At 45.9% G+C, this 24,228-nt stretch overlaps 1 protein-coding gene across 1 annotated transcript; it reads right to left on the bottom strand.

Annotated features, from left to right (window-relative positions):
• Positions 1-248: 248 nt before the first annotated feature.
• LOC115193722 (indoleamine 2,3-dioxygenase 2) lies at positions 249-22,675 on the bottom strand. Its single transcript, XM_029752666.1, has 10 exons — positions 22,376-22,675; positions 20,939-21,034; positions 20,122-20,241; positions 19,909-20,027; positions 19,692-19,706; positions 19,467-19,566; positions 19,134-19,251; positions 5,731-5,782; positions 4,381-4,529; positions 249-3,663 (listed from the first exon to the last, which is right to left on the bottom strand). Exons 1-10 carry the CDS (start codon positions 22,472-22,474, stop codon positions 3,305-3,307), a joined length of 1,227 nt encoding a protein of 408 aa, XP_029608526.1. The 5' UTR covers positions 22,475-22,675; the 3' UTR covers positions 249-3,304.
• Positions 22,676-24,228: the final 1,553 nt, after the last annotated feature.

The following is a 24,228-nucleotide window of genomic DNA, read 5'->3' as shown; positions in this document are numbered from 1 at the left end:
CTCTCTTTCTCTCTCTCTCTCCTCCCTCTCTCTTTCTCTTCCATCTCTCTCTCTTCCATCTCTCTCTCTCTCGCTCTCTCTCTCTCTGTCTGCACACAGACATGCACTTCAGGAGTATGTTAAGAATGATTGAGGTATCTGAGATCCTAGACCGCTTTGTCTTTTAGAAACAGGATATAATCCAAGTTATAGTTCTCCTCGAAGCTGTTCTAATCCCTCAGTGTTCAGAAATAGAAGAAATTGACTTATTTTTAACATATTAAAGTTTATTGATATGTTTTATTACTGTGTTATTCAACCTGCAGCAGACTATTTTATAAAAAAATACCTTAAATGCTTTTCTTGAATATCAGCATATTTTGCAACTTCTTTATCATGTCACATGCATAAAGCTTTCCGTGTCTTTAACTTACGTACTGGCTAACATCGCACTAACTTATTCTCACCCACAGCAAGGAAATGTACTGTAAAGACATGATGAAATTCATCACTATTCTCTCTGTGATATGTATTTCACATTCTAACACACTTGGCTCAATTGATCCTCATCACAGACCACATGGTCAGTCACATGATGCTATAATTCTGCAACTCACCAATCGCTTTGATCAACACCGATCAGCACCAAACGCCTTTGATTACCATCTCCTATATGATTACGTTAGGGGTGAAATCAACTCACCACCCAGGAAAAGCAATCCATGCACTGAACTTGCAATCTTTATATTTCTAGACCAGTGATAAATAGTGACTTTGGTAGCAGAGAGATTCAGTTGATGTAGCCACTAAAACTACCCACTTACTGCACCATTAGTTTATGGACAATCATTTCAATCTCACATTAAAAATGTCACACAGACATCATGTGATTCAATCACACATCTGTTCTTGTCGACTGGGTTACCAAGTCTTTCATTAATTGGCTGTAGCATAGTGAAAGACAGACACATAGCGATACCTTAAGGAAGTGCAATTCATTGATCATGTGCAATATTATGCATTTTGTACTGTTTTTACCTCACACAAAATGCATTTTCAATAAAACCAATATAATTATGAAAGGTGTGCTGAAATTATTCTGTGGTATACTATGTGAATTGCAGGGCAGCGACAATTTGATACAAAGCAATATTGATGGAACATAAAAAGTTGGACCATCTGAGAACCGGTAGGTACATCAACATGGTACAGTACATTTCTTAATCTATGCTCTCTTCCATGTCTTGTTGAGAAAGACTTGTAGTATGACCAGGGCTCAGCTGCAGTGTAGGATTGTGTAGAGGTCTGCCCAGTCACTCTCAGAACTCTTTCGCCCTCTCTTTCTCTAAATGTGATTGGCTCACTCTCTGGCAGGGACACTACTGGCGTGCCCTGAGGTTTGACAGTTTCCAGCCTGCCACCTGCTGCCAAGATACTGTCTGCTTGGACACCTGAATTCAAGGGTGTAATATCCCTCTCTCTACCTCCCTCCCTATATTGCTTCATCCCTCACTTCCGGCTTGTGGAGCTATGTCCCCGAGCTACAGTGAAACCACGGTTACTATGGTGAAACAGGTTGGATAATTGACGCAAGCTCAGTGGCTCAGCTCCCTAAGGATCTCAGTGGCTCAGGTCCCTAAGGATATTTATAGTGTATGAGTTTAACTGTGCTTTTGTACATGTCAACTTTCCAGGAAAAATTTGATGGAATAGAAAATCTCCCTTTATAGAACAATGTAAGGGCCTTCTCATTATCCACATCCCCATGGTGGTTAAAGCCAGGCGATGATGGCATTTCTGCCCATACTTACTCTATCCACTATTGGGATATCTAGTCATAAAAGCTACTTCATAAGGGAGCCCTCTCAAACTGCATACTGATGTTTCAAGTTGAAATGTGAGGCAATGCTGAGGCATGTAGCCTACTGCAGTTTACCACATCAGTGAAGGATTTGCTATGGCATCAGCCAGGTCCTTTCATGTTAAGTGTCCTGTGCACATCACAGGACCATCCACTTTCAATCCCTTTTACCAACCCGACCCAGTACTGTGGCCACTACTACAGACAGATAACCATAAAAGACATCAGTGAACAACCATCATGTTTTTGGGCCATTTGAGACCCCATACAAAAGCATGGCTGGTAAGTCCATGTGGTTTATCTAGTGTAAGCCAGCCAACATCACACTTCATGACTGAGGGTTCCTACTCAAGCATAGAATCCTTTAAACCATGAACCCAATAACTGCTAGCAGGTTTAAGATATACTTTGGGTAGAGTTGGAGTTCCACAATGAAGGTTACAAGGCAAAGTGTTTTACAATTCAATACATATCACAGAAACCACCACTATCACCAAAGCATCAATGTTTTAAGATGTCTATATACCGTATACAGATGTAGGATCTTCATTTGATCACTATTTTTGTTGCTGAGAATTTTTATGCACAGCAGGAAATGCAAAATTGAAAGAATTCAAAAGTTTGTAATTTCCACTTTAAATGTCAGACTTAATTCACCCTAAAGAAAAATGTATCAACTTCATGAAAAATGTATTCCACATAATAATTCACATTTCCTGTTGCTTGCAGGATTATTTTCCTGCTGAAGGAAACTGGCTCAAATGAAGATCCTACATCTGTATTTGTCTTGTATGCTAGTATGGAGATTGGGATGTACATTTTCCACAACCATAAAGTTGTGTTGTTAGATCATAAACAACTGGCATATAAAGCACTTAGCTGTGATGGCTTAGTTGATAGCTCTATATCACGTGTCAAGCTCATTCTGCGGAGGGCCGAGTGTCTGCGGGTTTTCGCTCCTCCCTTGTACTTGATTGATGAATTAAGGTCACTAATTACTAAGGAACTCCCCTCACCTGGTTGTCTAGATCTTAATTGAAAGAAGAGGAAAACCCTGCAGTTACTCGGCCCTCCATGGAATGAGTTTGACACCCCTGCTCTACATCATTTGCTTGGTTATTCCTAGTCAAATAGATCATCAAACTAAAACGCACTAGGCAGTGTTGGAAGTGGGCCGGCCCTCGCCAGAACCCAATTTTCAACTAGTTTGAGTAATATTTACAATAATTATGTAGTGTTTGCCACAGCAAGAAAACTGAAGTTTAGAAATCACAAATATTATAGTCAAGCATAATGATATATACTGTATATACAACCAACAAAATTATGAAAGGTGTGCTGAAATTATTCTATGGTATACTATGTGAATTGCAGAGCAGCGACAGTTTGATACAACACCATGTTGATGGAACATATGCTGTACAAGTAACCAAAAGATGGTGATCTATATCAGCGTTGACTCTGTCATGTGAGTCGGGTCTGTGAGATCAGTGCTCTCTGAGTGGCATCACGGATGCTCTTCAGGAAGGGCAGTGGGCTGGAGCCTCCGGTGCCGGTTTCATCCAACGCTGAGCCGACGCCGTTGAGTGGACAGCGCATGGTACGGGCGCGGTGACCAGGTACAGTGATGTATCGGGTCACGGCGGAGAGGTGGTAACTCCGCAGGCTCACCAGGGCAGACACACAGGAGTCATAGTTGATGCAGAGAGAGGGGCTGGAGCAGGAGAGAATAAAGTCACGTAGAGGGGGACAGCCAGACAAAGTCTCTATCAGCTGGCGGTGGGAGGGGAGCATGTACTCCCGCATGCGCTTCAGGAAAGATGCTGTACATGGAGAGATGGAGAGGAGGAACAATTGAGGAAAAATGAGGAGAGGGGAAAGGTGAGATCAGAGGGGAGATACGCTTTGATTAGAACCTACCATGGAATATCTAATAAAGGGAAGAGAGACTGCAGATTCTTTCAAACAACACTATCATAAGATTTGCAAAAATGGAGAATCAACTACCCACTCAACAGTGCATAGTTGAAAAGCTCAACGAATAGTGGCGGATCAATGCTTTTATAGAGAAAATAGATACAACCCCTTTCTGTATACGTGGCAGTCAGCAGATAGTGTGTAAAAGGTCATTCGTTATCTATGTAAACTTAAGATAGCACAAGGTTGATAGCCCGAGGGCTCAACCGTCTAACTGCATTCACATCAAAAAATACTATATTGTAGTCCTTTCAGCAAGGTTCCATACATGTGACTTTCTGTAGATGGTTAACACACAGGATTTCACATGCTGCGGTTGCACCCAAATATCTCTTAGCTGTAAGCCCAGTCTTATGACTAAGTCACACCAAGACAAGTGTGTATCAGGTTATGAAAAACACTAGCATATAACAAGAGACTATTCTTTAATTAAGCAATAAAACATGGGATAGCATGACTAATTATGTAATTTTCCATGACAAACCCAAATTGAAATATCGCTGGAAATTCACTTGGAATTTTATTCAGAAACAGAGGCTTATGGGGTCAGAATGGGGTCATACCTGCATGGTCGTCATGACAGATGCCCAGTAGCGCATCAAAGCACTGAATGGAGGAACTCTGGGCAGCACTTCCTCCTGACAGCATCATCGGCTCCTCAACCACACCCTCATACAGCAGCCCTCCTGGAAGCATGGGGTTATCCCTCCATCTATGAAAGCACAATACAGAGTTATGCATGAAACTATTACATCACAGAATGGGGAACATAATGTAGGGATAAGGTATAAAATCTGTTTTATTTTGTTGCCAAATTCTGTTTTCTCCATTTTGTTTTTCCACGTTTCAGAATTCTTTACATTTTTTTCAGGTTTTCTCTCTCAAAATCACACTTTTTTAATAGAAAAACAACACAATTGTTTGTTTTAAGTCCACAACAATGCATAAACCACATCAGGAGACCACTTTTGAGGTCTGGGAAAAAATATTTTTGGGTGTAGAATATACACTGAGTGTACAAAACATTAGGAAAACCTGCTCTTCCCATGACATAGACTGACCAGGTGAATCCAGGTGAAAGCTATGATCCTTTATTGATGTCACCTTAATTACACGTCATTCAAAGCCTTGAGACAATTGAGACATGGATTGTGTATGTGTCCCATTCAGAGGGTGAATGGACAAGACAAAATATGTAACTGCCTTTGAACGGGGTATGGTATTAGATGCCAGGCGCACCGTTTTGAGTGTGTCAAGAACTGCAACGTTGCTACGTTTTTTACGCTCAACAGTTTCCCGTGTGTATCAAGAATGGTCCACCACCCAAAGGACATCCGGCCAACTTGACACAACTGTGGGAAGCAATGTAGTCAACATGGGCCAGCATCCCTGTTGAACGTTTTTGTCACATTGTAGTCCATGCTCTGACGAATTGAGGCTGTTCTGAGGGCAAAAGGGGATGCAACTCATTATTAGGAAGGTGTTCCTAATGTCTTGTATGCTCAGCATCAATACCCTTTCATTCAAGTGTGCACCAACAAGAGACTTGTTTGAATAGCAGTGTTTCTGTAGCACACATGTGATTTAAGAGTTTTCTAAACAAATCGCTACTGGATTACAGCAAATAATGATATCATTCTGTAATTAACATTTAATTGAAAAGGCATTTTGGAAAGCCTTTCCATCTACCAGAAGACGGTTAGCATTAGCATCTAAACAAAGTGCTACAAATGTGCACACAGACAGGGGCATTCCCACATTGCCTCTTCAGAAAGTTGAAAATATGAATCACTGAAGCGTTTTGTTCATATCTTATGATTAACTTGGGCAAATTAATCAAATGTCTAATAAGTTGAATACATTTAGATTATAGTTAAATGGATTGGATATGTATGGATTGCATCATACATTACCCTGAGAAGAAGATTCTCAGAGTTCCATGGAATGCAGTGGGGTCCACGTACCCTGAAAACAGAAATATTCCAATATTCCAATAATTTGCACTTGTAGGTATTAGGAGCACATATATTATATATATATATATATATAGTGACAGATGGCAGGGAGAGTTGAGGGGAGTGGTGATTGAAGGGAGATATCTTGCAGCCCGCTGGCTCCACCCTCGAGCCTTATATGGACTTCCTGCCCCAACGAGGCAAGCCTGTGGATCATTAAGCCATGGAGTGCTTGGGGATAAAAGAGGAAGCGGGCTGCACAAACAGAGAGAGGACTGAGAGGGAAATGTGTGTTATGGAGAGTATGAGAAGAGAGAATTATCTGTGATTACCCGTTGTGACCTGGACTGTCTGATTACCCCCACTGTGTACTGAACTGGTTTGGCTGAGGACTCGAGTTTTAGGATTACCCCTGGAGAATGGAACGGACAACGAGAACGGATTGTGGACTGTGAACTGGTTGCTGAATTCCCCCCTTTCCCACAGTGTGCAAATTTCCCTAATTAATACCCCATTTGTATTCTAGTTGTGCTTTGTGTGCGTGTTTGGTTGTTTAACTTGGTGACGGGGAAATCCCACCCCCTTGAGCCTGCTACATGTGGTGGAGAATGCGAGCAAAGCAAACTAAGCTCAATAACTAAACAGATATGGAGCACAATGGAAGCATCGGGAGCTGCTGGAGGAACAGCGTAAGCAGACCGCTCTCCTGCGAGCTGAACTCAGCCAACTGACAGCCGCCCAGGCCAGCATGGCTGCAGGTGCAGCAGTCTCTTGTCCCAAACCCAGTAAGTTTATACTGAAGTTGACAGAGGCTGACGACATCGAGGCTTACCTCCAAGCCTTCGAGAGGACGGCGGCTAGGGAGAAATGGTCCCATGAGCAAAGGGTAAGCCTGCTAGCACCCTTCCTGTCAGGCACGGCACTGAAAACCTATCAGGATCTGACGGCAGACCAGGCGATGCATTACGAGGGTCTGAAAAAGGAAATCCTGTGCCGGTATGGTTACACCCTGATTAGCAGGGCACAAAGATTCCATCATTGGGCATATGATGCTACAACGTCCCCCCGGTCACAAATGCATGATCTAATTAGGCTGGCCAATACCTGGCTAACTACTGAACCACTGACGCTCACGCCCATTGAGAAAGTGATCATAGATACATTTCTACGCTCTCTCCTGTTCGAAGCTAAAAAGTTAGCAAGCCAAGCTAACCCGCAGAGCGCAGTTCAGCTGGTGGAACTGGTGGAAGGTCAACAGATGGCTTTCAAGGTTCTGTGCAGAGGACAACCATGGAAGGCTGAACTCTCCACTCGCACGAAGAAGCCGAAAAAGGCGGAGGACCATGCCGGGATCCCGGCCAAGGATGGGGGACACCAACAGCCAGCTCCCAGAGACGACGCCCCTTTCTGAACCTGGACAGCAGGAAGTGCTACGAGTGTGGTGAGCGGGGACACATCGCCTGGAACTGTCCAAACCGCGATGTCCCGATGCCTTCGGCCTCAGCCAGTGAGGTAGCCACCGGGCATCCCTGGGGCTTGCTGATGGAATGCTGGGCTGAGGAGAGTGGTCCTTCCCCTGTCACCCCGGTAAGAGCCAACGGAAAGGACACCACTGCAATTTTGGACTCCGGGAGTATGGTGTCCCTGATCCGACCTGACTTTGCCCAGTCCCCGAACCTGACTGGCACCGTGGTCATCACGTGCATACACGGTGAGACCAAGGACTACCCTACCACACTCCTCCACCTACAGACCACAAAGGGACAACACACAGGGCCAGTGGGAGTCATCACGAGCCTGCCTGTGCCGGTCTTTATCGGGAGGTATTTCCCGATGTTTCGCCAACTGTCGACCAGTATGTTCGGAGACGTGGGGAACCGAGGGAACCAGAAGGGAGGAGGAAGCTGGAGAGGTGGGAGGGACACCAGAAGGAGGGATGCCCGGATGTGTGGATTCCAGAAGGTGGACTCCAGGCATCAACAGAACCCCTCTCGGAGGATGACTCGGGTGAAGCAAGACTGGGGGCAGGTGTGGCGACTCTGGAAGACCTGTCCCTGATGGACCATGAGGTGGTGCCAGAGCCCGCCTCTCTAGCGGGCCAGTTCAGCACGGCCCAACTGGAGGATCCCAACCTGGCCAGCGCTCTCCAGCAGGTGACCGTGGTGGACGGAAAGCCCATGGAGGGGGTAAATCGGATCACCTACCCCCATTTTTCTATAAAGAAGAAATTGCTGTATCAGGTGGGGAATAATAATAACTAATTTATGGAGTTGTTGTTGGTGCCCCATCCCTTTGTACAATCTGCCCTGCAGTTGGCGCACTCCCACCTTCTTGGGGACCTTAGACTGGATCAAGGCACAATTTTACTGGCCGGGTGTGGAGAGAGGAGTGGAGGATTACTGCCGCTGTTGCCCGGAGTGCCAGCAGGTGGCGCCTAAACCACACTTTTGCAGCCCCTTAATTCCCCTACCCATTATTTCAGTCCCTTTCAGCAGGATCGCTATGGACCTGGTGGGATCTCTACCCAAGAGCAACCGAGGGCACCAATACATCCTGGTGATTCTGGATTATGCCACCAGGTACCCGGAAGCCATTCTCCTGCGCATCATGGCCACCAAGGGAATCGCACATGAGTTAGTCATGCTGTTCTCCTGAGTAGGCATCCCCGACGAGATATTAACCAACAGGGAACCCCATTCATGTCGCAAATCATGAAGGACCTCTGCAAACTAATGATAATAACCCAGTTGCGCACCTCAGTGTATCACTCGCAGACCGATGGGTTGGTGGAAAGATTCAATCGAACCCTGAAGCAGATGCTAAAGAAGGTGATGGAGGCGGACGGAAAGAATTGGGATCAGCTGCTACCCTACCTGATGTTCTTGATCTGAGAAGTGCCCCAAGCTTCAACAGGGTTCTCTCCCTTTGAACCCCTGTACGGGAGACGACCCCAAGAACTGCTGGACGTAGCTAAAGAAGCCTGGGAACAGCAACCGTCGCGCCATGAAACCATGGTGGAACACGTGGAAAACATGAGAGACCGGATGGCAACCCTGTGGCCCCTGGTACAGGAACACATGCTGGAAGCCCAGGAGGCCCAACCGCGGGTGTACAACAGAGGGGCACAACAAAGAGACTTCCAGCCAGGAGACAAAGTGTTGGTGATGGTCCCCACCACAGAATGTACATTTTTGGCCCAATGGAACGGGCCATACGAAGTCCTTGAGAAGGTGGGTGAAGTCAACTATAGGGTCAGACAGCCGGGACGTAGGCATCTGACCCAGATTTACCATGTGAATTTGTTAAAGAAATGGAATGCACGTGATGTACTCTACTCTATTTCCCCGAAGAAGGCTACCACAGAGACAAAGCCTGCAGAGGTGCCACTGGGGGAGCAGCTGAGCCAAGCACAGCAGCAGGAGCTGACAGAGTTTGTCGGCCGGAACCAGGATGTGTTCTCCAGTTAACCTCTCTAGGGTATGTGGGACGAAATCGTCCCACCTACTCAACAGCCAGTGGAATCCCGTGGCGCGATATTCATATACCTTAGAAATGCTATTACTTCAATTTCTCAAACATTTGACTATTTTACACCATTATAAAGACAAGACTCTCGTTAATCTAACCACGTTGTCCGATTTCAAAAAGAATTACAACGAAAGCAAAACATTAGATTATGTCAGCAGAGTACCCAGCCAGAAATAATCAGACACCCATTTTTCAAGCTAGCATATAATGTCACATAAACCAAAACCACAGCTAAATGCAGCACTAACCTTTGATGATCTTCATCAGATGACACTCCTAGGACATTATGTTATACAATACATGCATGTTTTGTTCAATCAAGTTCATATTTATATCAAAAACCAGCTTTTTACATTAGCATGTGACGTTCAGAACTAGCAAACCCACCGCAAACTTCCGGTGAATTTACTAAATTACTCACGATAAACGTTCACAAAAAACATAACAATTATTTAAAGAATTATAGATACAGAACTCCTTTATGCAATCGCTATGTCCGATTTTAAAATAGCTTTTCGGCAAAAGCACATTTTGCAATATTCTGAGTAGATAGCTCGCCATCACGGGCTAGCTATTTTGACACCCACCAAGTTTGGCACTCACCAAACTCAGATTTACTATAAGAAAAATTTGATTACCTTTGCTGTTCTTCGTCAGAATGCACTCCCAGGACTTCTACTTCAATAACAAATGTTGGTTTGGTTAAAAATAATCCATAGTTATGTTCAAATATCCTCTGTTTTGTTCGTGCGAACCTCTCTAGGGTAGGGGGCAGTATTTTCACATCCGGATAAAAAACGTACCCAATTTAATCTGGTTATTACTACTGCCCAGAAACTAGAATATGCATATAATTGTTTGATTTGGATAGAAAACACCCTAAAGTTTCTAAAACTGTTTGAATGGTGTCTGTGAGTATAACAGAACTCATATGGCAGGCAAAAACCTGAGAAGATTCTGTACAGGAAGTACCCTCTCTGACCATTTCTTGGCCTTCTACACTCTCTTTATTGAAAACTGAGGATCTCTGCTGTAACGTGACACTTCCTACGGCTCCCATAGGCTCTCAGAGGGTGCCAGAATGTTGAATGATGACTTTGCAGCCCATGGCTGAAAAACAGTAGCGCATTTGGTAAGTGGTCGATCTGAGAACAATGAGACGGGTGTGCGCGTGCACGTGAAGAGGCCATTTTCAACTTTGAGTCTTTGAACGAAAACAGGGTTTCCCGGTCGGAATATTATCGCTTTTTTTACGAGAAAAATCGCATAAAAATTGGTTTTAAACAGCGTTTGACGTGCTTCGAAGTACGGTAATGGAATATTTAGATTTTTTTTGTCACGATACGCGTCCGCGCGTCACCCTTCGTCACCCTTCGGATAGTGTCTTGAACGCAAGAACAAAACAGAGGATATTTGAACATAACTATGGATTATTTTGAACCAAAACAACATTTGTGGATGAAGTAGAAGGCCTGGGAGTGCATTCTGACGAAGAACAGCAAAGGTAATACAATTTTTCTTATACTAAATCTGAGTTTGGTGAGTGCCAAACTTGGTGGGTGTCAAAATAGCTAGCCCGTGATGGCGAGCTATCTACTCAGAATATTGCAAAATGTGCTTTTGCCGAAAAGCTATTTTAAAATCGGACACCGCGATTGCATAAAGGAGTTCTGTATCTATAATTCTTAAAATAATTGTTATGTTTTTTGGGAACGTTTATCGTGAGTAATTTAGTAAATTCACCGGAAGTTTGCGGTGGGTATGCTAGTTCTGAACGTCACATGCTAATGTAAAAAGCTGTTTTTTGATATAAATATGAACTTGATTGAACAAAACATGCATGTATTGTATAACATAATGTCCTAGGAGTGTCATCTGATGAAGATCATCAAAGGTTAGTGCTGCATTTAGCTGTGGTTTTGGTTTTTGTGACATTATATGCTAGCTTGAAAAATGGGTGTCTAATTATTTCTGGCTGGGTACTCTGCTGACACAATCTAATGTTTTGCTTTCGTTGTAAAGCCTTTTTGAAATCGGACAGTGTGGTTAGATTAACGAGAGTCTTGTCTTTAAAATGGTGTAAAATAGTCATATGTTTGAGAAATTGAAGTAATAGCATTTCTAAGGTATTTGAATATCGCGCCACGGGATTCCACTGGCTGTTCAGTAGGTGGGACAATTTCGTCCCACATACCCTAGAGAGGTTAACCAGGACACACCAGGACATACCAATCTGGTACAGCACAGCATCATCACCGAACCCGGGAACAAGGTGAAGTTGAGACCCTACCGCATACCGAAAGCAAGGAGAGAGGCCATCAGGAGTGAGGTTAAAAACAATTTTGGAAGCTGATATTATCGAAGAGTTGAATAGTGAGTGGTGCAGCTCCATAGTGTTGATGCCGAAACCAGAGAGCACCATTCGCTTCTGTAATGATTTTAGAAAGGTAAATTAAATCTCAAAGTTCGACGCCAACCCCATGCCCCGAATTGATGAACTATTCGAAAGGCTAGGGACAGCCCGATTTATCAGCACATTCAACCTGACGAAGGGTTATTGGCAGGTGCCCTTAGCTCCCGAGGTGCAGGTGAAAACTGCTTTTGCCACCCCTGACGGGCTGTTCCACTACAAGAAGCTGCCCTTTGGGTTGCACGGGGCCCCAGCCACCTTCCAAAGGTTGATGGATCGGATTCTCCGTCCCCATCGTGAGTACACAGCGGCCTACCTCGACGGCATTGTGATCCATGGGAGCGAGTGGGAGACACATCTAAACCAGGTGAGCGTGGTATTGCAGGCCTTACGGGGGGCAGGGCTAACAGCTAATCCAAGGAAATGTCAGCTCGGCCTGCGAGAGGCTGAGTACCTGGGGTACACGATCGGGAGGGGATGTGTCAAACCCCAAGTGAAGAAAGTGGAGGCGATTCGGGACTGGCCCCACCCCCTCACCAAGAAGCAGGTACGCACGTTTGTGAGATTGACTAGTTACTACCGGAGAATTATTTCCCACTCTGTCAACTTCCCTGACAGATCTGACCGAGGAGATGGAGAAAGCCTTCCAGGACCAAAAGGGAGCACTGTGTTCTGGACCCATGCTGGTGACCCCGGACTTCTCCAATCCACTGGTGGTACAGACCGATGTGTCTGAAACAGGGGTGGGTGCCGTCCTATCACAGCTACAAGAAGGTGAGGAATACTCAGTCGTGTACATTAGCCGGAAGCTGTTCCCGCGGGAATAAAGATATTCCACTGTGGAGAAAGAATGTCTAGCGATCGAGTGGGCGCTGGAGACACTGAAATATTATTTATTGGGACGGCAATCCACCCTCGTAACGGACCATGCACCATGGTTTGGGTGTCAAGGAATAAGGACAGTAAAGCCCGGGTCACCCGCTGGTTCCTATCCTTACAGCCCTTTGCATTCTCTGTCGTCCACAGATCAGGGGCAGCCCATGGAAATGCCGATGCCCTCTCCAGGAGGGATGCTCTAGGGAGCTGGACCACCCCTCATGGGGGGGGGGTCGCAAATGTCAGGGAGAGGTGAGGGGAGTGGTGATTGAAGGGAGATATCTTGCAGCCTGCTGGCTCCACCCCAGAGCCTTATATGGACTTCCTGCTGTCCCGACTTCTGCCGAAGTTGGTTCCTCTCCTTGTTCGGGTGGTGTTCGGTGGTCGGCGTCACAGGTCTTCTAGCCATCATCGATCCACTTTTCATTTTCCATTTGTTTTGTCTTGTCTTCACACACACCTGGTTTGTGTGAAGTTGGCCTGCAGACATCGGGAGTTGGCCTGCAGAGACACCACCCTCACATTCGACCAACTGGTGGACAACCTGCTGGCTACCCACGGACATTCAGAACGGGGTCTGTTGGTTCCATCCCCCCGCACCCCCTCTCCAATACCCATGGAGCTGGGAGGGGCGGTGCACAGGGAGACCGGAGGGGGTTCCAGCTCGTGCACCATCTGTGGCCGCAGAGGTCACACTGCCGGTCGGTGCCGGGTTGGTTCCTCTGGGTATCGGGGCAGCAGGCAGGGCGCTCTGGCGTCACCCCAGGTGAGCCAGCACCATTCTCACCCAGAGCCCTCTGTTGCACATATGTTTGTGTATGTTACTTGTCCTGAGTTTTTCTCGCATTCCCAGCATAAGGCGCTCGTCGATAAAGGCGCGGCTGGGAATTGTATAGATAGATCGTTCGCCCATAGTTTAGGGATCCCCATTGTTCCCGTGGCTGTGCCCTTCCCCGTTCACACCTTAGATAGTCGACCATTAGGGTCAGGGTTGATTAGGGAGTCCACCGCTCCTCTGGGCATGGTGACGCAGGGGGGTCACAAGGAGAGAATTAGTCTCTTCCTTATTGACTCTCCTGCGTTTCCCATGGTGCTAGGCCTACCCTGGTGAGCTTGTCATGACACCACTGTTTCTTGGCCACAGAGGGCTCTCACTGGGTGGTCGCGAGAGTGCTCGGGGAGGTATTTAGGGGTTTCCGTTGGTGCTACTACGGTGGAAAGTCCAGACCGGGTCTCCACCATGCGCATTCCCCCTGAATATGCTGATTTGGTTCTCAACTTCTCAGAAAAGAAGGCAACTCAAATACCACCCCGTCAACGGGGAGATTGTGCGATAAATCACCTGGTAGACACTGCACTTCCCAGGAGTCACGTGTATCCCCTCTCACAGGCGGAGACAGAGGCTATGGAAACATATGTCTCTGAATCCCTGCGTCAGGGGTACATTCGGTGCCTCCACTTCACCCGCCTCCTCGAGTTTCTTTTTTGTGAAGAAGAAGGAGGGAGGTCTGCACCCGTGTATTGACTATCGGGGTCTGAACCAGATCACTGTGAGGTATAGTTACCCGCTACCGCTCATTGCCACAGCGATTGAGTCAATGCACAGGGCGCGCTTCTTCACCAAACTAGATCTCAGGAGCGCTTACAACCTGGTGCGTATCCGGGAGGGAGACAAGTGGAAGACGGCTTTCAGTACCACCTCAGGGCACTATGAGTACCTCGTCATGCCGTACAGGTTGATGAATGCGCCATCAGTCTTCCAAGCCTTTGTAGACAAGATTTTCAGGGACCTGCACGGGCAGGGTTTAGTGGTGTATATTGATGACATTCTGATATACTCCGCTATAGGCGCCAAGCATGTGTCCCTGGTGCGCAGGGTGCTTGGTCACCTGTTGGAGCATGACCTGTACGTCAAGGCTGAGAAGTGCCTGTTCTTCCAGCAGTCCGTCTCCTTCCTAGGGTATCGCATTTCCACCTCAGGGGTGGAGATGGAGAGTGACCGCATTTCAGCTGTGCGTAATTGGCCAACTCCCACCACGGTAAAGGAGGTGCAGCGGTTCTTAGGGTTTGCCGACTACTACTGGAGGTTAATCCGGGGTTTTGGTCAGGTAGCGGCTCCCATTACCTGAAGGGGGGCCCGTTACGTTTGCAGTGGTCGGCTGAGGCGGACAGGGCTTTTAGTCACCTGAAGGCTCTGTTTACCTCGGCTCCCGTGCTTGCCCATCCGGATCCCTCTTTGGCGTTCATAGTGGAGGTGGACGCGTCCGAGGCTGGGATAGGAGCTGTGCTCTCTCAGGGCTTGGGTACGCCACCGCAGCTCCGCCCCTGTGCCTTCTTCTCAAAGAAGCTCAGCCCGGCAGAGCGAAACTATGAAGTGGGGGACCGGGTGCTGTTGGCTGTCGCCAAGGCCTTGAAGGCGTGGAGACATTGGCTTGAGGGGGCTAAACACCCTTTTCTCATCTGGACTGACCACTGCAATCTGGAGTACATCCGGGCAGCGAGGAGACTGAACCCTCGCCAGGCAAGGTGGGCCATGTTTTTTACCCGTTTTGTGTTCACCCTTTCCTACAGACCAGGCTCCCAGAACATGAAGGCAGACGCATTGTCCCAGCTGTATGACACAGAGGAGCGGCCCACTCCCATACTCCCCGCCTCCTGCCTGGTGGTGCCGGTAATGTGGGAGCTGGACGTGGACATTGAGCAGGCGTTACGTGCAGAGCCCGCTCCCGTCCAGTGTCCCGCTGGGCGTCTGTACGTCCCATCTGCTGTTCGTGACCGGTTGATCTATTGGGCCCACACGTCACCCTCCTCTGGTCATCCTGGCATCGGTCGGACAGTGCGCTGTTTGAGCGGGAGGTACTGGTGGCCTACCTTGGCTAAGGACGTGAGGGTTTATGTTTCCTCCAGCTCAGTGTGCGCCCAGTGTAAGGCTCCTAGGCACCTGCCCAGAGGGAAGCTACACCCCTTACCCGTTCCACAATGGCCTTGGTCGCACCTGTCGGTGGATTTTCTTACCGATCTTCCCCCCTCACAGTGTAACACCGCGATCCTGGTCGTTGTGGATTGGTTCTCTAAGTCCTGTCGTCTCCTCCCTCTGCCCGGTCTCCCTACGGCCCTACAGACTGCGGAGGCCTTGTTTACGCACGTCTTCCAGCACTACGGGGTGCTTGAGGATATAGTGTCTGATCGAGGTCCCCAGTTCACATCTAGGGTCTGGAAGGCGTTCATGGAACGTCTGGGGGTCTCGATCAGCCTTACTTCAGGGTTTCACCCTGAGAGTAATGGGCAGGTGGAGAGAGTAAACCAGGATGTGGGCAGGTTTCTGTAGTCCTATTGCCAGGACCGGCCAGGGGAGTGGGCGGCGTTCGTGCCCTGGGCCAAGAAGGCACAGAACTCGCTTCACCACTCCTCCACTAACCTCTCTCCCTTCAAGTGCGTACTGGGGTACCAACCGGTTCTGGTGCCTTGGCATCCGTCAGACCGAGGCTCCTGCCGTGGACGACTGGTTCAGGCACGCGGAGGAGACATGGGAAGCTGCCCGTGTTCACCTTCAGCGGGCCGTGCTGCGCCAAAAAGAGAACGCAGACCGTCACCGCAGTGAGGCCCCGGTGTTCGCACCGAGGGACCGGGTCTGGCTCTCAACCCGAAACCTGCCCCTCCGTCTGCCCTGCCGGAAGCTGGGTCTGCAGTTTGTGGGGCCATTTAAAGTCTTGAGGAGAGTGAACGAGGTTTGTTATAGGTTACAGCTCCCCCCGATTACCGTATTAACCCCTCGTTCCATGTGTCTCTCTTCAGGCCGGTGGTGGCTGGTCCGCCCCAGGAGTCTGAGGTGCGGGAGGTTCCTCCACCCCCTCTGGACATCGAGGGGGCCCCGGCGTAATCCGTTTGTTCCATACTGGATTCGAGGCATCGGACGAGGGGTGGGAGGGGTATGGTCCGGAGGAAAGGTGCTGAGTTCCGGTCGAGGATGTGTTGGACCCTTCAATGCTGCAGGAGTTCCACCGTCTTCGTCCAGATCGCCCTGCACCTCGCCCTCCGGGTCGCCCCCGATGCCGGTGTCTGCGTGCTGCTGGAGCGCGTCAAGTGGGGGATACTGTCACGACTTCTGCTGAAGTTGGTTCCTCTCCTTGTTCGGGCGGTGTTCGGTGGTCGGCGTCGCCGGTCTTCTAGCCATCATTGATTCACTTTTCATTTTCCATTTGTTTTGTCTTGTCTTCACACACACCTGGTTTCAATTCCATCATTACATATTGTGTATTTAACCCTCTGTTCCCCCCATGTACTTGTCCGGAATTGTTTATTGTAGTGCTTGTGCATGTTACGCTGGTGTGTGACTGGTTTTGTTACCCATTGATTTATTATTCTGTTAACGATGGTTTTATTTATTAAACTGCGCCGTTATAAATCAGTTTTTGCTCTCCTGTGCCTGACTTCTCTGCGGTCAGTACGCACACCCTACACCTGCCCCAACGAGGCAAGCCTGTGGATCATTAAGCCATGGAGTGCTTGGGGATAAAAGAGGAAGCGGCTGCACAACCAGAGAGAGGACTGAGAGGGAAACGTGTGTTATGGAGAGTGTGGGAAGAGAGAATTATCTGTGTGATTACCCATTGTGACCTGGACTGTCTGATTACCCCCACTGTGTACTGAACTGGTTTGGCTGAGGACCCGAGTTTTAGGATTACCCCTGGAGAATGGAACAGACAACGAGAACGGATTGTGGACTGTGAACTGGTTGCTGAATTCCCCCCTTTCCCACAGTGTGCAAATTTCCCTAGAAAATACCCCATGTGTATTGTAGTTGTGCTTCGTGCGCATGTTTGGTTAATTAACTTGGTGACGTTGAAACCCCACCCCCTTGAGCCTGCTACAATATATACAGTTGAAGTTGGGAGTTTACATACACTTAGGTTGGAGTCATTAAAACTTGTTTTCAACCACTCCACAAATTTGTTGTTAACAAACTATAGTTTTGGCAAGTCGGTTAGGACATCTACTTTGTGCATGACACAAGTCATTTTTCCAACAATTGTTTACAGACAGATTATTTCACTTATAATGCACTGTATCACAATTCCAGTGGGTCAGAAGTTCACATACACTAAGTTGACTGTGCCTTTAAACAGCTTGAAAAATTCCAGAAAATTATGTCATGGCTTTAGAAGCTTCTGATAGGCTAGTTGACATCATTTGAGTCAATTGGAGGTGTACCTGTGGATGTATTTCAAGGCCTACCTTCAAACTCAGTGGCTCTTTGCTTGACATCATGGTAAAATCCAAAGAAATCAGCCAAGACCTCAGAAAAAAATTGTAGACCTCCACAAGTCTGGTTCATCCTTGGGAGCAATTTCCAAACGCCTGAAGGTACCACGTTCATCTGTACAAACAATAGTACGCAAGTATAAACACCATGGGACCACGCAGCCGTCATACCACTCAGGAAGGAGACGTGTTCTGTCTCCAAGTGATGAACGTACTTTGGTGTGCGAAAAGTGCAAATCAATCCCAGAACAACAGCAAAGGACCTTATGAAGATACTGGAGGAAACAGGTAGAAAAGTATCTGTATCCACAGTAAAACGAGTCCTATATTGACATAACCTGAAAAGCCGCTCAGCAAGGAAGAAGACACAGACTACGGTTTACAACTGCGCATGGGGACAAAGATTGTACTTTTTGGAGAAATGTCCCCTGGTCTGATGAAACAAAAATAGAACTGTTTGGTCATAATGACCATCGTTATGTTTGGAAGAAAAAGGGGGAGGCTTGCAAGCCGAAGAACACCATCCCAAACATGAAACACAGGGGTGGCAGCATCATGTTGTGGGGGTGCTTTGCTGCAGGAGGGACTGGTGCACTTCACAAAATAGATGGCATCATGAGGATGGAAAATTATGTGGATATATTGAAGCAACATCTCAAGACATCAGTCAGGAAGTTAAAGCTTGGTCGCAAATGGTTCTTCCAAATGGACAATGACCCCAGACATACTTCCTAAGTTGTGGCAAAATGGCTTTAGGACAACAAAGTCTAGGTATTGGAGTGGCCATCACAAAGCCCTGACCTCAATGCTATAGAAAATTTGTGGGCAGAACTGAAAGAACGTGTGCGAGCAAGGAGGCCTACAAACCGGACTCAGTTACACCAGCTCTGTCAGGAGGAATGGGCCAAAATTCCCCAACTTATTGTGGGAAGCTTGAGTAAGGCTACCCGATTTGTTTGACCCAAGTTAAACAATTTAAAGGCAATGCTAACAGATACTAATTGAGTGTATGTAAACTTCTGACCCACTGGGAATGTGATGAAAGAAATAAAAGCTGAAATAAATCATTTTCTCTACTATTATTCTGACATTTCACATTCTTAAAATAAAGTGTTGATCCTAACTGACCTAAGACAGAGCATTTTTACTCTGATTAAATGTCAGGAATTGTGAAAAACTGAGTTTAAATGTATTTGGCAAAGGTGTATGTAAACTTACGACTTCAACTGTAAACTACCTGGGTGTGGATATGATTCACTGTGGATAAGGTAAGGATGTAACTTACTGTGCATGAGCTCAAATATTTCCTTCATCTTCCTCAGAGACTGGCCCACTTTGTAGAGGCCCTTCTGTATGCTGATGATGTCACAGGTTACCACAGAATTCATCACTGAAAACGCCCCCTAGACGTAGTTCAGGACAATTAGGACTTATAATCAAAAGCCCTTTAGTGGTCATAGCGAAAGAGACCGCGAAAGACAGAATGAGATTACAAAAACAGAGAGAGAGGGAGAAACAGGGTTATAATGAGAGACAGAGAGATGCAAAGTGTGTGAGAGGTACAGTACATAGATAGAGACAGAGACAAAGAAAGACAGAGACACACATAGGGACTTGCCTGTATCCCTGAGCTAGCAGCCCTCTCCACCAAAAGCGAGACCAGGAAGAACCCTTTACAGCTTTCTCCCCCAGGGAATGAGAACAGTGTTTCCAAGTTCCTATATTAAAATGCACATGAATATCACATGGAAACCACAACAATATCAAATAGAAACCAAACGAAACCGAAAACAGGAATTTACAGGAGATGTAATTCTCATGACAGTGTTTCTGTCAAACTCACCCAATTTCCATGTCCCTGAAAAAACAAGTGTGAGAAAGAATGTCAATACATTGCATGTGTTTCATAAACAGTACATAGTCATGTCGTGTTAGTAGAAGTAATGTTAGTGGACATAGGGGTAGTGGCATTTTGGTACGGGTTGGAAAGAATGTGGTCAAGGGGGTAGAGGTAAGGGATAGTGACAGACGAGGGTGAAAAGGTCAAAGGCCCAGCTCACCCTGTAGGGTCCTTGAGTCTCCAGTTGACCAGAACAGAGTCTGCATAGGTCAGGATGGGAGGCAGGCCAAGTCTCTTGGAGACCAGCCAGTAGGGCAGAGCCAGGGATTTTGGTAGAGTCTAATAAAGACAAACAATAAGCATGCCAACAATCAATGGGACAGATTCCAGTGTTCATGTCTGAGGTTAAAGGTCACTCTGAGCTGGTTTTTACCTGGGCCGGCAGGTTTTGCCCCTCCTGCCAGACATACCCCATGGTGATGAAGCCCAGGGCCAGGTGAGCCAGCCTCAGCTCCCGATGGCTCTTTAGGTGATGGGGACTCAGCACGGGCATCTGTTTACAACAATGGCAACAATGAGTCTGTTAGTATGGAGTCTATCAGCAACACTGGTACAATCACACACGCAGCGGTGTAAAGTACTTCAGTAAAAGACTTTTAAGTAGTACTTAAATATTTTGGGGGGGGATCTGTACTTTACTTCACTATTTATATTTTTGACAACTTTTACTTTAACTCCACTACATTCCTAAAGAAAATAATGTACATTTTACTCATTACATTTTCCCTTACACCCAAAAGTACTCGTTACATTTTAAATGCTTAGTAGGACAGGAAAATTGTCTAATTCACGCACTTATCAAGAGAACATCCCTGGTCATCCCTACTGCCTCTGATCTGGCAACTCACTAAAACAATGAGTGTTGAACTGTGCCCATGGCTATCCGTAAATTAAAAAAAACAAGAAAATCGTGTTGTCTGGTTTGCTTAATATAATAAATGTTAAATGATTTATACTTTTACTTTTGATGCTTAAGTACATTTAAAACCAAATACTTCTAGACTTTATTCATTTTCTTTTAAAATATCTTAACTTTTACTCAAGTATGAAAATTGGGTACTTATTCCACCACTGCACACTCGTCAGCACGGACATCACAAGCCCAGACACATGCAAAATCCCATCAGTACTGAAGCCTAAATCAATTGTATTTGATTGTTGACTGAGAAACAGTACATGTGGTTTCTCACCTCGTTGACCAGGTCTCGCAGCTGATGTGTTTGGATGAGGGGTGTGAGGTTGCTGGCCAAGCCCATCCATACCCGGTAGTAATCTGGAAGGTCTGTCTGAAATGGGCAAAGGTCATATAGCTAGATATGACAGTACACTGTTTTATCTGTGCACTATACACAAAAGAAGAAAGTTGTTGGTTCTAGAAGTTCAAGCAAAAAATATGTTTCTGTCTGAAATCGGGAGTGTACTGTAAGTTAACGAGGTGTGATGGGATAAAAGAATGCACTAAAGTAGAGAGTAGAACTGTATCTAGTCCCTCAAGTCTCATTGATCTAGTGTTGACATTGAGCACACTGTCTCCAGTGTAAGTCAATAGAGACCAGAACAGACCAACTGCCATTGCCTCACAGCTCAGTGCATGCTGGAGGGAGAAAGATCAATAGGTATCCATATAACATCCCATTCTCTGTTCTGTACAGTATCTATGCTTATCTATCTCCAGTCTCGTGTGCACGTTATGATCGCTTCACGTGGATGTCAGCCCCTGTGAGTGATCTGTGTCTGAGCTTGTTTTTCTATACTGTATCTCTGTCCCTTTGTTATTGAACACGTCCCTTTTATCATTGTTTCTGCAGTCATCAAGTCCAATAATAGAAGGTTGTGGACAATGTCATGTGACAACCAAGCAGTTCCTCAAATCTGGGCTAGGGAGTTTAGGAAGTTTGTAAATTTCCCTGAATATACAACCTGTTGATTGTCATACTGGATTTTGGTTAGAATTAAACTAGACATGGCAGTATGGTGTGATGGGATAAAAGCATGATCTAAAGTAGAGAGTAGAACTGTATCTAGTCCCTCAAGTCTCATTGATCTAGTGTTGACATTAGCACACTGTCTCCAGTGTAAGTCAATAGAGACCAGAACAGAACAACTGCCATTGGCTCACAGCTCAGTGCATGCTGGAGGGAGAAAGATCAATAGGTATCCATATAACATTAACGAAAGCAAACATATTTCTGAGTTTAAAACCATGGTAGCACATGGGATTAGTGGATCAAGACTTACTGGAGGAAATACTATAGGTCACTGACACAGAAGTAATTCCACACTTCTCATTTTTTCTATTGTGAAGTATACAGACTGATATTAAATGTGGAAGTAGGTTCTTTAATTGTGCTTTTCACATCCACAAAACAATACCAGGAAATGATTTGAATGGTGACTTAGTGAGTAGATCAAATTTGTAAAGAGCAGCGGAGTCTAGCTTGTTTTAACAGAAAGCGAAACAGCATGTAAAGGAAAATGAACCAATATTGTAATAAATAAAATGCCAACAGATGAACCTGAAGACTCACCATTTATAAAGTTATCTGTTAACAGTAATTGCAGTAATTTTGAAATGTTTTTATGCTCTGCTCAAAGTACATATATAAAGTTGGAAAAAGATGCCTTACTGCTGGCTGCTCCAGGATGAATCCAAACTCCTCAGACACAAAGAAACAGTCCAGGTCAATCTGCATTGCTGACCTGGGGAATCTCTCTCCGTCTCCCATTCTCTGTTCTGTACAGTATCTATGCTTATCTATCTCCAGTCTCGTGTGCACGTTATGATCGCTTCACGTGGATGTCAGCCCCTGTGAGTGATCTGTGTCTGAGCTTGTTTTTCTATACTGTATCTCTGTCCCTTTGTTATTGAACACGTCCCTTTTATCATTGTTTCTGCAGTCATCAAGTCCAATAATAGAAGGTTGTGGACAATGTCATGTGACAACCAAGCACTTCCTCAAATCTGGGCTAGGGAGTTTAGGAAGTTTGTAAATTTCCCTGAATTTATAACCTGTCATACTGGATTTTGGTAAGAAAGAAACTAGTATTTATCATGAAGTTTCACAGAAATCTGAATCATAAGCCCATGTGCCACAATTCATTTTACATTGCATTCCTGTATCACACCTATTTCAGGTGCAAAAAATCCCCATAAAAAACTAACGAACAGATACAAGCCTATGGACCCACTCCCATGTAAAGCATTATTAGGACATACAGTACAGTATATGCAGAGATGGAGAAAGGAAGGAAGAAAGGAGAGGGAGAGAGAAAGCAAGAGAAAGAGAGAGGGAGAGACAGGGAGACACAGAGGGTTCTATGTTTGGCTGGTGTTAACCCTTTACAGTCTAAAGGCGGCCCCATGCTTCCCAACCGAAACAGTTTGGTACGGTTTGTGCATAAATTATGATGGGGCGGCAGGTAGCCAAGTGGTTAGAGCATTGGGCCAGTAACTGAAAAGTTGCTGGATCAAATCCCAGAGCTGACAAGGTAAACATCTGTTGTTCTGCCCCTGAACAAGGCAGTCAACCCACTGTTCCACGGTAGGCCATCATTGTAATTAAGAAGTGGTTCTTAACTGACTTGCCTATATAAAAAAAATATTGGATGGAAAATGTTATTTGGCCTTACTATTAGCCCATACAGACACATTGAATAACAGATTCACTACACGGAACAACAGATAGTCCCCCCAAAAAGGAAGTTTCTTCTGAAGTGTCTGTCTTATATCTGAGAGATATAAGAAAGATCAGGAAACATTTGTTATTTCTTATTATTTTTGGCACTAAACAGTCTCCATAAATACTTCCAGAAATGTTTTCAACTGGTACTAGGGGACCTTCAGACGAGTCTTGTGAGGCCTGAGGGCGTCCTAGAGCAAAACAACCGACATGTACATGTTCGTGAGAGTTTCACCTTTTCACAGAGTGGTCATATTAGTGTTCAGATGCTACAGACAGAAGTTGGTAGATCGATTGTACCGACTTCAGATGAGTCCCAAGATGCTTGTGGGAGGTCATAGAGCAAAACACCACTCACCTTTCACAGCAGATGCGGAAGTTTTTTTTACATTTTAGTCATTTAGCAGACACTCTTATCCAGAGCGACTTACAGTAGTGAATGCATACATTTCATGCATATTTAAAAAAAACTTTTTTTTTTTTGTACTGGCCCCCCGTGGGAATTGACCCACAACCCTGGCGTTGCACACACCATGCTGGCATTGCAAACACCATGCTCTACCAACTGAGCCACAGGGAAGTGCGACATAGGAGAATTATCTCTAGTTTAAACTGACCGATTTTTATGGGAATTGTTTTAATTATGCTAATTAGAATTCAACGGGGGCACAGACATCAACTCTAGGGTTTTTTAAGACAGCGCTACGGTCAAACGTTCTTTCATTGGCAATTTACCTGTTACATCCAGCATGCTGCTATTTGTAAACTGTTATGCAAGGGTTGGTAATTTACCATTTTTA

The sequence above is a fragment of the Salmo trutta genome, chromosome 5, assembly GCF_901001165.1.
Source record: "Salmo trutta chromosome 5, fSalTru1.1, whole genome shotgun sequence".
NCBI lineage: Eukaryota > Metazoa > Chordata > Actinopteri > Salmoniformes > Salmonidae > Salmo > Salmo trutta.
The sequence above is the reverse complement of the archived record's forward strand: the minus strand, read 5'-3'. Positions and strand labels throughout refer to the sequence as shown.